At 33.9% G+C, this 18,124-nt stretch overlaps 1 protein-coding gene across 1 annotated transcript in view; it reads left to right on the top strand.

The window, feature by feature from the left end:
• Nucleotides 1-18,124, top strand: part of LOC111047913 (dynein heavy chain 7, axonemal-like) — a 135,990-nt gene that overhangs the window by 84,270 nt on the left and 33,596 nt on the right. The window contains 12 exon segments of the mRNA XM_039435139.1: nucleotides 1,346-1,521; nucleotides 2,594-2,757; nucleotides 3,656-3,846; nucleotides 4,855-5,049; nucleotides 7,023-7,141; nucleotides 8,106-8,283; nucleotides 9,302-9,530; nucleotides 12,619-12,779; nucleotides 13,080-13,214; nucleotides 13,779-13,874; nucleotides 14,747-14,963; nucleotides 17,183-17,318. Coding sequence (XP_039291073.1) covers nucleotides 1,346-1,521; nucleotides 2,594-2,757; nucleotides 3,656-3,846; nucleotides 4,855-5,049; nucleotides 7,023-7,141; nucleotides 8,106-8,283; nucleotides 9,302-9,530; nucleotides 12,619-12,779; nucleotides 13,080-13,214; nucleotides 13,779-13,874; nucleotides 14,747-14,963; nucleotides 17,183-17,318 — 1,997 coding nt within the window.

Here is an 18,124-nt window from a genome sequence, read left to right as displayed (position 1 = left end):
AATAACAATTCAATCTATACTGTTTATTCGACAGAGGCTGGCTCAAACAGCACTCAGGTTTGTGGACTGTATCAATAATTACATCGAGAACTTTTGGGTTGTCTGGCGTCGGGTAGCAATTTGAACAATTAAAATGGCTAAGTGCACAATAACATAGGCCTACCTTCATGTCCAAATCCTCCTTGCTTCCAGGATCCCGGGTCCAGATCACGATACGAGACGAGACGACACTTGTAATAAATCACAATAAATAATCAATAGATCACTTTGCAAAAATCGACATTACGAGAGGTGAGCTGTTCAATTGGCTGTCAATCGACGACTGGCCACAATTATGTTTTGCGCATCACCGTATAATTGCCCCCTCCACCACACAACGCCAGACAAAGGGGAACATTCATATAGCGTCCGAACATATACTATTATAAAGGAAAGAGTTGGCTTATGCCAGGACCTTCTATATACTACCGGACCTGAGCCTAGAATAAAATGGTCGCCGGTGGTCTTATAGAAATTCCTACTGAGAAAAAAACACTACTCAGCTGTTAGAGAGCGTCTCAGTTTGTCGAAATCTCAGTTTTCTCAGGTAGTTCTCGTTTGAAATATCAATGCCGGCCACCACATACGGCGGCCATTTTTTTTGTAGGCGCAGGTCCGGTATATAGGAAGTCCTGCTTATGCACGTACGGGATAGGAAATCCACGAATGACGTCTGAACTACTGGACTGATTAACTTGAAATTTTGCATATAGATTCTTAATTTATCGAGAATGGTTATAGGCCTATTTATAATTCTTCAGGATTTCATTATGTCAAGTTTTCAATTGGACCCTTGCGGAGCACGGGTTACCTGCTAGTATTAAATAAAAATGTAAATTTTACTACTGTCAGCAGTTCCTGTTTCATAAGGCTTCAGATTTCTATAAAACAAGGGCTGACGATATTATTTTTAACCTAATGTGATGTAGGATATTATTTGAAAATCAAGGTGAACCGTATGAATGGGTTTCAACCTTGATGTTCAAATAATTAGATCTTATTTATAGGAAGATTCAATGAATCATGTATTATGATTATAGTAAGATTATAAAAGAAATAAAAGTAAGATTTATAAAAAGAATATGTCAATGAATCTCACTAATGAAGTGCAGATTTTTGTTAAGAATGGATATACTTCACAAATTTCTTACTAAATTACTTTGAAATTTATTCTTTGTAACAAACATAATACAGTACTGAAAAATATGAAATATTATTGAAACAATGTTTCAGTCAACGAATAAAATATTATTGAAGTATGTAATGCATTAAATGCGATTTTGCTTTAAAATAAAAATTTTTTTAGGTAACTGAAGAAGACATGACAAATCTGATGTTCACATCGATATTTGACCTGGATAATCCAGATGACAGGCTTTATGAACAAGTAGTTGACATGGAGCCATTCACAAGGATAATTCAAGACAACTTGGACACCTATAATCATATGCACAAGTCAAAGATCGATATAGTTCTATTCAGGTATTGTTTCATGCTATTTCCACCAAAACATTATTATTATTCATCACTAGCTGACCCGGCGAACTTCGTACCGCCAGATGTTTAATGCATCTCATGACAAACTTTAGCTGGATGCACACCTGAGGATGCTCAATGCGACATTTTATTTATATAGATAATTTCCCAACTGCAAAATAAATAATTTACTAAAAATCAATTAATTCTGAACACCGAAGACAGCACAATTATTCGAAACCAAGCAATGTCTTTAAAGCATGTAAGTCTTTAACCTCAATAATAATAATAATTCCTCCTGATTGCCAATGAATTGCAACCAGAGGAGTTTATTGACAAAACATATACATAATTATTATATTATACATACAAAGTTGCTAATACTAAACTTAGTTCTAATTATGAAGCCGCACTGCTGGATGGTTACACACAGAACAGTCATTTTGTTTTTAGTCGGGGCGTTTAGAATAAAATACATGGGCGGTTATGGAGCAGCACACACTCTTGTCTACTATCTACCGACGGCTGTTGTATGACGCAATGATTATAACAGCTGATTATTATTTCTGTGTGTGGCCAGCTCACAAATCTTCTCCCATAAGGATTACATGTAAACTTTGAAGGACTGTAGGAAAGAGTCCTGAAATCCTAAACCTTATAAATTTGATAGGCCATAAACCTGGTCCTGAACATAACGAACACAACTAAAAAAATCATCAAATTCGGTGCACACATAAAAAAGTTATTGAATGTCAAAATTTGAGACTCGATTTTTATTTATATAGATTACTTGATAATATTCCTGGTGAAAGTGTTTGTTTCACTACCCGAAAAACACTTTTTTTTTAAACTATATAGCTCAGAAGCCAAGAATCTTGTGTAATTACACAATTCATTGGAAATTTTATTTTGTTGGGAATGCTTTTTCTCCAAAAACGCGGGGTTTTCGAGAATAGAATAGACTTGAAAAACTGAAAAAGTCCTGAAATTTCATGTAGAATCTTCAGCAGTAACTCGACACTCTTAGCAGTTTCGTGGGACACTATATGGATGTTTAATAACATATATTTAATTATAGATACGCGTTGGTCCATCTGAGTAGAATCCTGCGCCTGCTGTCAATGCCGGGAGGAAACGGTCTGCTGGTGGGGGTAGCTGGGTCTGGCAGGCAATCACTCACCAAGCTGGCTGCAGCTGTATTCAGGCTAGCCGTCTTCCAGCCCGAGATCAAGGAACTGTATGGTGAGTGCTTTCACATGATTCTGCCCAGTCAGACAAGAAATGAATACCATTGTCTCTTATGGGGGTGTTCACATACTTTTAGTCTGTCAATGTATTAACGTTTCCATAAGAACCAATGTTCTTAGTACCGTATCCAATCACCAATTATTGACGTATAAATTTAATCAAATAATCTTACTTATAACACTTTGTATCTGATTCCTATTCGCGGACCAGTAACATACTGTACTTTTTGTGAGTAGTATCTTGTTCACTTGTAACTTGTCGTTTTATACTTTTGTGAATATTTTGTATGAATTTCGAGTGAATAAATTTGATTTGATTTTTATTGATATTTTATTATGAAGACTGAGATTGTGGAAGATATCATAATACAGATTGTCCCACGGAAGGTGTAACTGACGAAGACCAATGATTCGATTTTTGAAAAACATCAATAATTAGAAAATTATCAGACAAAATCTAATTTTAAAGATACGGTATATGGTTGGAAAGAGGAAAAAATTTCCAATTAGTTGGCATATAGGCTAGTTATTCTGTTCAGTGCTAAACCTTCTCAAGTTCACAAAAAATAGAAAAACTTTTTTATTCTTAAATAACTTTCAAATTATCAAATATAACCTATAAAACTGTTCTGCACTATTAATTTAGATGATTTATAGGTGAGATATTTTCAAATGTAACTTTGTTTTTGCTATCCTGTAAAATTATAACATTGGACTTGAGTTACTTCTGCTCCAGGCCAGCGATTTGTTCATTTGACATTTTAGACCTCTTCAGAGCGCTCACAGTTTATAAAAGAACATTCGACCAGTTTAGAGCCGAATTTCAAACAGCGCACAGGAAAGCAGTGCTTGAGATGTTAACAGCTTCAAGAGTTTCTCTCGTTTATTTACAGACTTCAACGAATGGCGTGATGACTTGAAGCTGGTGATGAAAGAGTGTGGAGGCCGTGGACATCCCATGGTATTCCTGTTCACCGAAAACCAGATTAAGCATGAGTACTTTCTGCAAGATATTGATGTGCTGCTCAACACTGGTGAAGTCCCTAGCATATTCTCTTTGGAAGAGACTCAAGAAGTTCTAGAGGTCAGTGCAGTATACATAATTTGTGATTCTAATCAGTTTATTCTCAGCCTCTCTAGGAATTTCGATTTATTCCTTGTTTTAATTTGTTTATCATCATTTTGTAGATCAAAGTAATATATTTGTATGGTTTTTTGTTGGTGTGGTGGGGAGTCTCTTATGGGAAGGTCCCACCTCGCCATAAATCGGCTAAATATTAAGACACGTCAGTAATAATCAATCATAATTTCCTTCATACATAATCCTCAACAATAATATTATTTATTGTCAATAAATAATCCAACCTAACGCAATCGCAGTGACCACGAAAAATACAATTAACCACCCAGAAGGTATCTCTTAATCATTCAAATCGATTCTTAAAAGACTGATCACTTTTTGAAAAACTATCAACCCTTCTTACAATATTTCAAAAGCACCAAAATAGGCATATCTCCCGGTTTGACTGATTCTATTACATTTGAATTTCATTGAATTTGAAGACTGAGAAAGTTTAATTTCCAATACATATAAGGTTCGGTTGCACAAAGACCTGTTGAATGTTAATCATTATTAAATGTCACGAGAACCACTCAGGCAGAGTTTTTTTTTGAAAAGAAGGATTCTCTGATTTGTGCCATTTAATCACGGTTATTATTTAACAGGCTTTAATGCAACCGGGCCTAAATTCTTAACAATATAGCTGCTGCAGTGAGGCTCTGTTGAAAATATTTCTTTCATAATGTTAAAAACGTGATTTTCTTGTAATAAAGTTCTGTATAATATACATAATATTTGGACAATTTAAGACAAAATTAGGAAAATGAAGAAGTTTTGGGCAATAGCCTGTTTTTTCTCTTTTCCGACCACTGTATTGTTTACTCTATCCAATAAATAAATAAAATCCTTTTCCAACTATGAAAAAGTTTCTATTTCAATTATTATATTACTTTATGAACATTGTAAATTACCATTTTCTTGTCCAAAATGTTCCTTGTAATTGAAATTAATTATTAATAAATGTTTGGATAGATGGCAAGACTTGGTGCCCAAGGTGGAAACCGGAACTTGGACGTACATCCGCTGAGCGTGCTCTCCTACTTCCGGTCTCAGTGCAAGCGCAACATCCACCTGATGGTCTGCTTCAGTCCGATTGGCAACACTTTCCGCAACCGCATCAGACTTTATCCGGCCTTTGTCAACTGTTGCACTATTGACTGGTTCGAGGTAAATCTATAATATAATAAAGAAAATAACTAGCAGAATAGAATTATTCAATGTTGTTTTCCATCACGAACTGCTTATTATTAAATCACTTTTTGCTTTTAGAAAAAACGACTAACAGTCAGATATTTTACAATAAATCAATTGTCTGACAACCAAGAAGATGACGGAACTGCAGAAAGATCTCGTTTTCACAGTGAGTGATTAATTCATTTATTGTAAAATATCTGACTGTCAGTAGTTTTTTCTAAAAGCAAAAAGTGATAAAATAACTGCATAGCCACCTCTAATACAAGGCCGTGGCCTACGATATTGCAATGTCGCAGTGTAGGCCTAGAATCTGATACATGATTGGTGAAAAAGATTTAAAAATACCATCTGATCTTTTTCACCAATCATGTATTAGATTGTAGGCCTACACTGCGACGTTGCAATATCGTAGGCTGCGGCCTTGTATTAGAGGTGGCTATGATAACTGTCTTATAAACGTACGGGATAAAAAATTCACGAATGACGCATCATCACGTCTGAACTACTCAACTGATTAACTTGAAATTTTGCATAATGTAGATTCTTAATTATTAACCGATGATAGCTCTAGGCCTATTTCAAACTCTTCAAGATTCCACTCGGTCACGTTTTTAAATAGACCCTTGCGGAGCACGGGTTACCTGCTAGTATATCATAAAAAGTATAACTTACTTCGTCGCTTGAATGGTAACAATACGTATTGGTAGGTACATCAAAAATGATGGGAAAATATCTTGAAAATAATGGGAGTGGTTGCTCTATTTTGGTCTCGTTTTGGTCGGAAACTTTTTTCAAACCGCCCTTGTAAAATTTCACTTCATTATTAATTTGTATCAGTTAGATTATTTGGTTTGGTTGATTATATTAATTCGTTTTGAACTATTTTGACGACACTACAGTCTGATTTTTGAATAGCTTAAGAGTTATTAAAAACTAGAACTCACATGTGGAGCGCTTTCGGATTTGTTAAATCCATTTTTGGTGGCGGTTGGTTGAAAATCGCCAACACTACCGATACCAACCGACCGTCTCTTATCTGCCAATGACAACGAGATGTAGACAGAAGTGTTGAAAATGGATTTTAATAAATCCGAAAGTGCTCCTCATGTGAGTACTAGTTTTTAATAACTATTAAGCTATTCAAAAATCAGACTGTAGTGTCGTCAAAATAGTTCGAAACGAATTATTAACTTGCAGTTCGTCATGGATAGTGAAATAGATGAGGATTATAATAATTTCGATTTACTTGGAAATAATATGGCGAGTGGCTGCTCTAAAGTTTTGGTCAGAAACTTTCTAAACCGCCCTCGTACAAGTTCGGCTTCTTCATTCGATTACAGTAGTTCAATTAATTCTATCAAGTTAGATTTTCTGGGAAATTATGGCAAGTGGTTGTCGCCATAGAGTTTTGGTCGGAAACTTTTCAAACTGCTCTCGTAAAATTTCGGCTTCTTTTTATCAACTTATAGAGTGAAATGTATGAGAAAATCTTATTAATAAAGAAATAAGGAATTGTCTTATACATGTACGGGATAGGAAATACACTATTGCCATCATCAGTTATGAACTAATGAACTGATCAACTTAAAATTACACATCAAGATTCTGCATTTACCGAGGATGGTTATAAGCCTATTTTCACTTTTATCAATCAATCAATCAATTATAATTGAAAAGATTAAAACAATTTTTTTTTAGATTGTGATAAAAAGGTTACGTATGTATGAATCCAATCCACTCAAATACAATATAAAGGTATCAATCACTTTTCTCCTTTAAATGTATTCTTGACTGGTGTTCTATATAGATATAATTTAAAATTCAATGAAAAATATCATTTGATTCAGCAATAGCAATTAGAATTCACTGTGGCCAATATATATACTAGTTCAATACTTATTTATTAATGTTATGATGATTATTATCTAATGATTTTCCATTCACAGGATTGGCCTGAAGATGCTCTTGAGAAGGTGGCTGAAAGATGTTTTCATAATGATAAATTCGATGAGAATATGAGATCTTCATTGGTCAATGCTTGCAAGTTCTTCCATGTCACTACCAGGTAAACTTTTCAAACTCTGATTCTATTAGTTTTTCGATACTAAAAAAAATCTGTTATAACTTTTCATGGTGTTCAAGAATTGAACAATCATAAGTAATCACTACAATGTTATTACATAAATTATTACATAAGCTATTAAATTCAATAATTCTCTTGAATGTTTTGGTATCAGAACAATTTTCATTTGTATTTATTTATTTATTCATATGTAGATGATTACTTGATATCGAAATGATATTGGAAGGGGAAAAACAGGCGAACCCTTCAATATTCCTCTCCCAAAATTATTAATAAATCCAATACTTTATGGTGGAGTCTGGCAACTCTTCCAACTGTTCGATTGCTGTTTCGATTTTAAAAACGGTATTTAAAATTTCCATTTAATAAAAATGTATTTCAAATATTTCATTGCAAATGCATTTCATCTTTTAGTTCAGGGCTCTCCAACCTACGGCCCGCGGCCACGTCCGGACCGCGGATAGATTTTGTCCGGCCCGCCGAGAGTTATTGCAACAAATTTTCAAAATATATATTTATACACATTTTTCACCTTGAACTTGCTAAATTCATGCATTGTCAAGTTTTCTTATAACCTTTTTGCACTCAATAAATTGTACTTTGTATTAAATTTAAATGAATTGGTTTGTTTCTTCCTGTGTTTTGATTAAACCTACTTAAAACTCCTCATATTATTTTCATGGAAATATGAAACTATGAAATATGATAACTTTACACCCACTTAATTACCCGTCGTGTGTGTCCCCTCGAATCAAACTTCACATACATTCTTGTTATTGGCTCTCTAATCCTCCCAGTTGTGGCCCTTGGATAAGAAAGATTGGAGACCCCTCTTTAGTTTATCAAATGGAACTTAATGGAACAGTTTTCAATACATATGCGCACATACATAATAATCTAAATCTCCAAAAATGTGATAGGATTGAAAAAAAACTTGTGATTGCAGACATCAAGCAGAGGAATTCTTCTTGAATACTGGAAGAAAAACGTATATAACTTCAGGCTCTTACTTGAACCTCATTCGGCTGTACACGAATTTGTTCGAAGTGAAACAGAAGGAAGTGATGGAAGCCAAAATGAGATACGTCACTGGATTGGATAGCTTGCAGTTTGCTGCTGATCAGGTATCATAAATTCATCTTCATTTTAGTGAAAAATAATGATTTTCATGTGTATAAGGTTCCCAGAATATTTTATTCATTCTTTCAACAAATCAGAATTACATACCGTAATTTCTAGTAACGTATGTGTTCTAATTTATAAGCTGATTGGTCTATGGTTATTCATAAGCCTAAAGTCTAAATTGAATTGAAGTGTTTCTCATAATACTAATACAATTGAAAAATCCAAAACAATAAATACTCCTGATGATAATTATACTGTTGTAAGAAGAAATGGATCACCAAAACCATTATATTCAAATTCAATTTATTTGACATAAAACATAATATAATGCAATTACAAGTCATACTATATCTAAAGAATCACTGAGCCATTATTCTATAACATGCAATCATCACTATCATACTAAAAAATAAATATTTTTTCAGCGTGTGCAGATACACAACACATAAAAATCTCAAAAGTCTCAAATGCCTACACATTCACTGTATATTTCCTACTTTGTTGAGATGTGTAGTATTTGGTCAGGGGAACATAAGATTGTCTGAGCGCCATTATTTTCTAGTCCATTTGTTCACTAATGTGTACCATTTAAAGGCGAACTAGCATTACATATATTCGTATTTATAAAAACCGATTGGTATAGGCCTAACAAATTCAAAGTTAAAAAAGGTTGAAATTTTAACTTTTCAAATTTTCACAGAAAAACAACTCATTCAAAAACATCTTCACCATCACAGACGTTCAGAAGTACTAAATCATCACTATAATTTGAAACTAGGAAATTGAAGAAGTTTGGGCAATAGCATGTTTTTTCTTTTACGATCATTGTATTGTTTGTGCAGTAATCTAATAAATAAATAAATAACTATCATTATTATTAATAACTAACTATTATAACTATATTGATTAAATAAAAACATGCACGTCAGCACGTGATAGGCTACTATTCATATAACATCCTTTTCATAAATTTGAAATGATTAATTTATACTAATTTCTGCGTTTTGTTGTTGGCAGATAGCAGTGATGAAGAGCGAACTGGAGGCGTTGCAGCCGCAGCTGCGGGGGGCGGCAGCGGCTGCGGCGGCGATGGCGGCCGAGATTGGGGCGGAGCGGGTGCAGGTGGAGGCGGCACGCCAGCTGGTGGCGGCAGACGAGGTGCGGGCGGAGGCGGACGCCGGGCGAGCCAATCTGCTCAAACAGGAGTGCCAGGTTGAGTTGGCTGCCACCATTCCTATACTCAATGGTACGTATTCAGATAAAATCATGATTGTCTCAAAAAAATCAAAAAGAATGATATAATACAGAGGGGTGAAAATGTCAGCAAGTTCATTTATTAATTGATTAATTAGGCTAATTACAGTATCAAATACAGTAGCCGAAAAAGAAAAAACAGGCTATTGCCCAAAACTTCTTCAATTTCCTAATTTTGTCTCAAATTATCAAAATATTATGTAGGTTATGTCCATTTGGTTGAGTTGGCTGCTACTATAACCTACTGAACGATATGTATTGAGATAAAATCATTATTGTTTCTAGCATTTCAAACACTACTTGATAAAGTGCGATAAATGTAATAGAACACTGTTCTCCTCTTAGTCGAAAATGTCCGATGGAACGTTACGTTAGTGGCTTGCCTAAGTAGGTTACTTGTAGAAGAAAGTTATCCCTGCAAAGGTATAAATCTTGAAGCGGAGACAGTAGGTTATGTAAATTGAAAATCAGTGAAAAAATAAATCATAGACATGGTGGAAACAAATTGATGACAGTTTATGGATAAGAAATCTATGAAATAAATTTAACACAAACAACATAATATAAATAGTTTAAACGAAGTTTAAAACTTGAAGTATAAAATGCATTACTTAATAGTTAGATGTACAGTAGGTATTATAATAAGTAATTATATAATATATAAGGAGGGTCCCTGCAAGGTAGAAAAACCTGTGCGCAGAGGCCGAGTGTTGAAAATGTTTTATATACATTTTTAGCAAAAAAAGATTCTTAGATTGAAGATAAACTAGAAGATTTCCATGGTAACAATGTAAAACTTAAATATTTGATATAATAATGTGGTAGTAAGAAAGATATGAAGTTTTGCAGAAGAAGAAGACTTGATATAAAAACATGGAGATACAGTTGATGGGAATAGGAAAAGATAAGTGCTGAGTTCAGTTGATAAGAGACAAGACAGAGTTTAGATCGGTGCGGATCCAATTTTCTAAGCGTTTTTTAACATGCCCAACCGGCCGGATGTGATGAAATTTTGTGGAATACAATTAAAAATTCTATTACAATTATACATTTATTGTTTTCTGCAAATGGATAAATCAGTTCGGGGACATTCTACTCTTACGCTTCGGATATTTCATGGATTTGGGTGGGTGGTAAATGATTCTGAATTCTTATTTATGAGTAGGATTAAGCTCTTAAAATGAAGCTGTTTTAGAGTGAGAACGCTAATTTCTTGGAAAAGCTCGGCTCTAGGATACAGCCAAGGCTTACCCAAGGCAGCTCTAAGAATATGTTTTTGAACAAAAAACATTTTATTGAAATAACAGTTGAAAGCCCCACCCCAGATCAAGATTCCATATTGGAGCACGGACTGTGCATAGGCAAAATATATTAATCTTATTATATTTTTATTTTAATTTATGAATATTATGGAATTAAGCTGAATAACTTGTTAGTTGTTTATATGATTCCATTAATCTGCATCTTTAGTGGTGCATTTACATCATTGAAAGAGTTTGAAGTCAGATGAAGCTATACATATTTCGAATCTTAGTGAATATTCTTTATGATTAGTCTTATTCTTAACGATTAATCATAAACTATTTATTAATAAAGTTGTTACGTAAATACTGGTTCTTTAAATTTGAATATTTCAAGCTACAAGTTTCAAATGCTCTGAAGTGGACTGTATAAAAAGAATCAAATCTTTGTGCTGAATAATATATCCATTCAGAAAAAAACTACATACATAGAACACATAGAAAGTCAGAAAAGGTACTCACCAAATCCCAAATCCAACATGTTGTGAATGGAATTGCTTGCCTACTTATATTTGAGGTAAAAGGTGGACAGTTGGATAGGATAGAGGAAACTGATGCAAACTGATTTATCCTAAATGCGATTGTTAAAGTCGGTTCCTTGCTGTTTTCCCGTTCTGAGATGAAGTTTACTGTCTGGATATATAACACTATGACTAGACTATTGATAAAAACAAAACTAAAAATTGGGTTCTGGCATTCACTTTTCACTAATACGAAATGTGAGTAACTTTTCACGTAAAACGAAATAGTTATTTGTGCAACTAGTGCGCAAAGTGACAGTTTGCTGCACCGAAAGAAATGTTTACGCCCGAGCCGTAGGCGAGGGCGGAATGGTCTCTTGAGTGCAGCAGAGTAATTTTGCGCACGTATTTCACATTAAATTTTTCCTACAGTTACCATTGAATATGAGAAGTGGTTGATTATGGGTAAAATGATGGCTGGAATCCGTCAAATGTTTGTCTGTATAATTTTGTTTTTAATAACAACTTTAATTTATTTTAAACTTGATAATCCAATTGAAAATTAATAATCGATAATTTATTCAAATTAAAAATTAAATTAATACAATTAATTTGAAAATTTGAATAATTTTGAGTAAATATTAATTACTAAATAATTTTTCAACCAATCAATTTATGAATGAAAAAAATATTATTTGAAATAATGAATAATTAATAATATTCAAAATGTATAATTTAATGAGTTCTCATTTTCATTTGTGTGAAAATCAGAAAAAATATAAATAGAATAAATTCGCATTCAAAATACACGTCAACAGCTGATTGAGATGGCTGCAAGATAATACGCAGAGTATTAAGAGTACGCAAAGTAATACTTTGCGCACTAGAGCGGAAAAGTGATTCTTTGCGTTCTGTAATCAGTGCACGAATGGTCACTTTTCAAGGTAACTGTAGGAAAATGTAATTTATGTACACGAATAAATGTGTAGGCCGAATTTCCTATGATATTAAATGACACGAATATTTAGGCAGATTCAGGACGAATTTTCTGAATCTTAAAGCCTCGACAGGGAGTGCTAGCAATACGAGAGCTGATTTCACACGGACTGGCAAACTATCCAGTGCCTGGAACGATAAATTGATGAGTACGGTAATGGATATTATAAAATTATAGAAATTCTCCTGCCATCTGGCAGTCAATGAGCGAATGAATACAATTTCAAATGGCCTCAACAAAAGTAATAACTCATTAACTTGATCTTATTATATCGATCACTTTCTTAATACATGTAGAAATTATTCGTATTTCATTTTCTAGAGGCTGTGGCTGCACTGAATACACTGAAGCCGAACGACATAACAGTGGTAAAAGCGATGAAAAATCCACCGAAAGCTGTGAAACTTGTGATGGCAGCTGTATGTATTATGATGGGAATTAAGGCTGCCAAAGTTCCTGATCCTAGCAATCCTGGTCGTTTTGTAAGTGTCACAATTCATTTTTATAATAATATTATTTTCATTATCTTCTATTACATTCTTCTAGTATTTTAAGTTTTGTTTATCATTTGTTTTCATAAATATCAATCTACTTCCCGTCTTTCGGAGGAGACCATAAACCACCGGTCCCGATTACCTAAAAAGTATTCGTCATCTCTCATCATCATCCCTCTCACTTATTACCCACGCACAAGCCTAAGATCTTATGTGAGCATCATCCACATATTATTATTATTACTGTAATTATCTCGTAAAATATTGTTTGTAATTGCATTTTTTTAGAAAATGGACTTCTGGATACCAAGTGTTCGGTTGCTGGGTAATATCAATTTCTTGAAAAATTTGAAAGAGTATGACAAAGATAACATTTCGCCAGCTATCATAGCTCTCATAAGAAAGGATTACATCCCCAACAAGGTAAGTTTATTTATGTTATAATTTGTTATTGAGCATTATAATTATTTATCAAGTTCAGAGCAGTTCGAGGAAAAGTGTTCAATCTCTTATTCACTTTTATTCCTTTTTCACTTACATTATTCATACTCATTTCCTTCATTTGGGCAACCTCTCTTTCAACTGCAAAATCTAATTTGAATTCAATTTTAGGTTGTCTTAATTTTCTATTTAGGAAGATTGTGCCAATATATGTTGGCCTACTTGTCTAGAAATTATTTTAGTAGCGAATGATTAATGGTTGTTAGTAAAAGTATTATGATTTGAGGCGCTAATTTTATCTTCTATTACCGACATACAATCCAAAATGAATTACTTTTTACTTCAATGTACGAAGATTTCAATAGGTAGAAATACTATTGCACTGATATTTATAATATTTTGTTCATTATTTGAATTACATTTGTTCCAATAAAACAATACAAAGAGAACCTCATCTTCACTTTAGACCTACTCTATACATATTTTAATAGGGTTTATTGAATGTATGTTGTATGTACATGCATGATTCATTTCAAAATTCTGCAGGAATTCAATCCAGCAGTTGTGAAGAAAGCCAGTAAAGCAGCTGAGGGGCTCTGCAAGTGGGTGATAGCAATGGAGCAGTATGATGAAGTTATCAAGGTAATTTAGAATAGATAGATGTATCTGTTCCTTACTTCCAGTGATTATAAATTATATCATAATATAGCCGATTAACAGATGTAGGATCATCAGCTACCTGAATTTTTGGCATAAAATGAGATTACAATTTTTTCTTCATAACCTGATTCACTTATATCCAATTCTTAAGCTTCAATCAATTCAATGGTTATTGCTCTGCAGTCATAAATCATACTCTTTTTATTGTGAATTCATCACATCGATTTAAATTACTATCGAATCAGTTCTCTCATAATACTCACTTTTATTTTTAGGACTACTGTGATTATCAAAACAAAATAAAAGATAATCAAGTAATAAAATAAAATAAAAGGGTACTTAATATATTATTGTGTTTCAATTCTCTCATAATTCATAATATAGATCACGATTCTGATCATCAAACTATTCAATGAAATTGTAATATTATCAATGTTCACTCTAAAATCAATCATTAAATTATTATATTTATAAAATTATTACTGTTTGATTCTCAATTTTAAGCTTTTTCTATTTTTACGACGGAAACCCCTCAATTGATAGGCTTGTGAACAGCTTTAAACCAGTAACAATCTGAACACAATTATAACCACGAATTCATAACTTTGATTATAGATGGGCAAATATTCGCTCAGAATCACTTCAAACTAGATATAATATGAACGATCAACTATTTTTGATACTAGATAGCGACTACTTATGATACTGTAATGGGCTGTGACTGTGTAATGGAGCCCTTATTGAACTGTTAGAGCTGTTTAGATGAAACGGTAATTAGTAATGTTAGCACTATAGCATCAATCATTGAATAGTTTCATTTATTAAATTTTCACTGTTTGATTTTCGATTCACAGATCGTGGCACCGAAGAAGGAAAGAATGGAAAAGGCTGAGGAGGAGTATGAACGCACGATGCAGGAGTTGAACGACAAGAAAGCGCTGCTGAGTGGATTCGAGGAGAAGCTGTCTCTGCTGGAGGAGCGACTGAAGCAGACTGTGGCGTTGAAGGCTCAGCTCACCGAGGAGGCCAACATGTGCTGGGAGAAGTTGCAGCGTGCTCAGCAACTTATCGGTCAGACTTGTTGCAATTAGATTAGACACTTTATATCACTTTTTCTCCATCCATTTATTATTCATTGCCTACTACTTCACCTTGTCCAATTGTATTTGAGAAAGTATCAATTTAATTTGAGAAAATATCAATTGTTTTTCAAACCAGTCATTTGTAATTGAGAAAACATCTTTGACCGAACGCAGTGAGGTATATGTTTTGACTCGGATTTTCTTTCGTCTGTCTGTAACTCATTCAATGATAAAGATATTAGGTATGAAAGATATAAGGTATGTAACGCATTTACGGCCAAACGCGTTGATAGAATTCTATGAGATTTTGCAGGAATATTCATTTTTAAACTGCGCGTCGATGTATACACAAGGTTTTTGATATTTTGCATTTCAAGGACAATATGGAAATAAAATGAATTCCTCCACACTCTGATATCACTATATATATATATATAATTTACTCTAAAGATAGGACTAATCAGGCTATAGAATTATTCATAATAAATCTGCTGACAAGTGGATTATTCATTGCATGCATTACACCCCTCATGTCTCATGTCTAGAGAAGCACTACCTCCGTAAACTGTTGACGGAGGTAGTGGAGAAGCCGGTGAACAGGTGACACCAGATGTCACCTGACAGATGACCACTGATATTCGTGGATGAGAAAACTGCGTGAGGGCTTTTGTTCACAGAACTACTATTTATGTAATAATGAGAACAGTCTGTTTTATTTGAGAAGTAATTTCATGTTAGGAAGAAATCACACGTTTGAATAGTGATTTGTAATGTAAAATGTAAATAATTAGTTACAGTCAAATTTATATAAGATGTTATCAATTGAAAAGGAGAAAGATATGCCCTTGCGTCATGTGTTCTATCATCAGGTATCATTTTAGCAAAAAGTCATCGATATTCTTTATTTCAATTTGTGAACAAGATCAGCTAGGTTATTAATTATTGGATTGCATGCTTGGTCTCAATCAGAAGGACTTATGTAAACAACACTTTACTAAATTAAATATCAATATAGCCCCAGGACTATACATCTTAAATAACTCGATTTATGTTAAAGAAAATCTCGCGTCTCTACCCCAACGACTCCAAGGCTCAACTCACACTTACGCGACTCAGGTCGAGAAGAGACTCGACTCTAGTCGAGAGAATGTGTTTCCAAATGGTGACACTCAGACCAGTCGATTCTAGTTTCCGCAACGTCACCATTTGAAAACACATGCTCTCGACTAGAGTCGAGTCTCTTCTCGACCTGAGTCGCGTAAGTGTGAGTTGAGCCTAATATATTCACATAACACAAGAAACAAGACAAAATTGATATACGGTACCTTACAATAGACTACCCAAGACACACAATAGCCATCTTCATCTAGCCGCAACCTTTTCAATAAATTGCATCCCACGATCCCAGCAAATATACCTCCCTCTTAATAGATTCAAAATAGTTTTAGAGACATGGCTGAAAAAGAAAGCCTTCTGCAGAATTTGAGGAATTTAGAGACTCTGATATAAGTGAACTAAAGTTTGTCTAAAACTAAGAAGGTCAACTAAATATGTTAATAATTTATAAATAATATTAGTTTCGACAAGACAGGCTCTGCAAGTTTGTGCAAGTAGGTTTTTAGTAATTCATGTTCAATTTGTATCTCATTTCATATCAGCTACTCATATTCTCAAGTTTCATTTTAGCTATTCTTCATCTCTCTATTGGTCCATTCATGAAATCATCACAAATAGAAACGTTTGCACTGTATTATCATTTATCCCCTCATCATCATCTGGGCTTAAAAATGACTCTTGAATGGCTGAAACTACCTAGTTGTGTTGCAATAAAATAAAAGTGTCACTTTTCTTGTATTTCTTGCATTTCTTGTATTAATCCATTCAAGAAACCATCACAAATAGAAACGTTTGTACTGTATTATCATTCATCCCCTCATCATCATCTGGGCTTAAAAATGACTCTTGAATGGCTGAAACTACCTAGTTGTGTTGCAATAAAATAAAAGTGTCACTTTATATTACCCGTACTCGATAACTTTTATTGGGTTTCAATAATTTCAGTAGCCCTAAAAAACGTGAGAACTTAACATGATTGTGTTTTTCAAGGTGGTCTTGGAGGTGAGAAGGAAAGATGGACCCTTTTATTGGTTTCAATAATTTCAGTAGCCCTAAAAAACGTGAGAACTTAACATGATTGTGTTTTTCAAGGTGGTCTTGGAGGTGAGAAGGAAAGATGGACCCAAGCCGCGAATTCGTTGCAACGCTCCTATGACAATCTCGCTGGCGATGTACTGCTTAGCAGTGCTTTCATTGCCTATTTGGGGCCTTTCACATCTGCATACAGGTAAGGGATCGACATTATTTTTTTCAAATATCTATCAATTCAAACGTCCATGCATTATCACCATTATTTTACTTTAAAATCTGCATTAAAATTATTGTTACAGTTGTGAAATAATAGTAAAATTATCGTGTGGCGAAATCTACTTTGTTAATTCTTTAGACCTGTGTTCAATCAAGTAATTGATGAAAAGTTTGTAAACATTACTGCTATTGTAAGATTCACCTCAATCTGTCAGCATTATTTGAATATCAATCAATGATGCTAGTTATAAAGGTTACTAAAATTTTGAAGTAGATCTTACCTTAGACAGTTGCGTACTTATATAGGGTTTTATTTACCTTTTTTCAGTTCATTTATCTTTCTAGGATATCAGCATATCATTACAGTATTTTTATGTCTTCAGTTTATAAATCTTGTACTTATGAATTCCTTTTTTGGACCACTTTCTCATAGACTCTTAGGGACAAGCCACATGAAGCATTTTTGCACTGGCGGCAGGGCAGGAAGCTCTCTGATTGCTTGATTATCACCTCATTCCCGAACGCCAACCCAATCAGCTGAGAGCTTTCTGCTCTGCCCACTCGTCCGCCGCTAGTGTAAAAACACTTCATGTGGCTTTGCCCTAAGATTAGTAGAAAAAATTAACTAGATATAGAAAGCTTGATCTACAGTAACTTTTTATTCCATATCGATGTATGATACTTAAGATTTCTGCTTAAACTACCTATTGAATGTAATTACATTTCTTTAGCTATAATGGCTTTATAAGGTGGACTCGCTTACACATCTTGTCTTTTTGTAAAGAT

The sequence above is a fragment of the Nilaparvata lugens genome, chromosome 8, assembly GCF_014356525.2.
Source record: "Nilaparvata lugens isolate BPH chromosome 8, ASM1435652v1, whole genome shotgun sequence".
Taxonomy (NCBI): Eukaryota; Metazoa; Arthropoda; class Insecta; order Hemiptera; family Delphacidae; genus Nilaparvata; species Nilaparvata lugens.
Note: the sequence above shows the minus strand (reverse complement) of the source record. Positions and strands in the feature narration are given on the sequence as shown.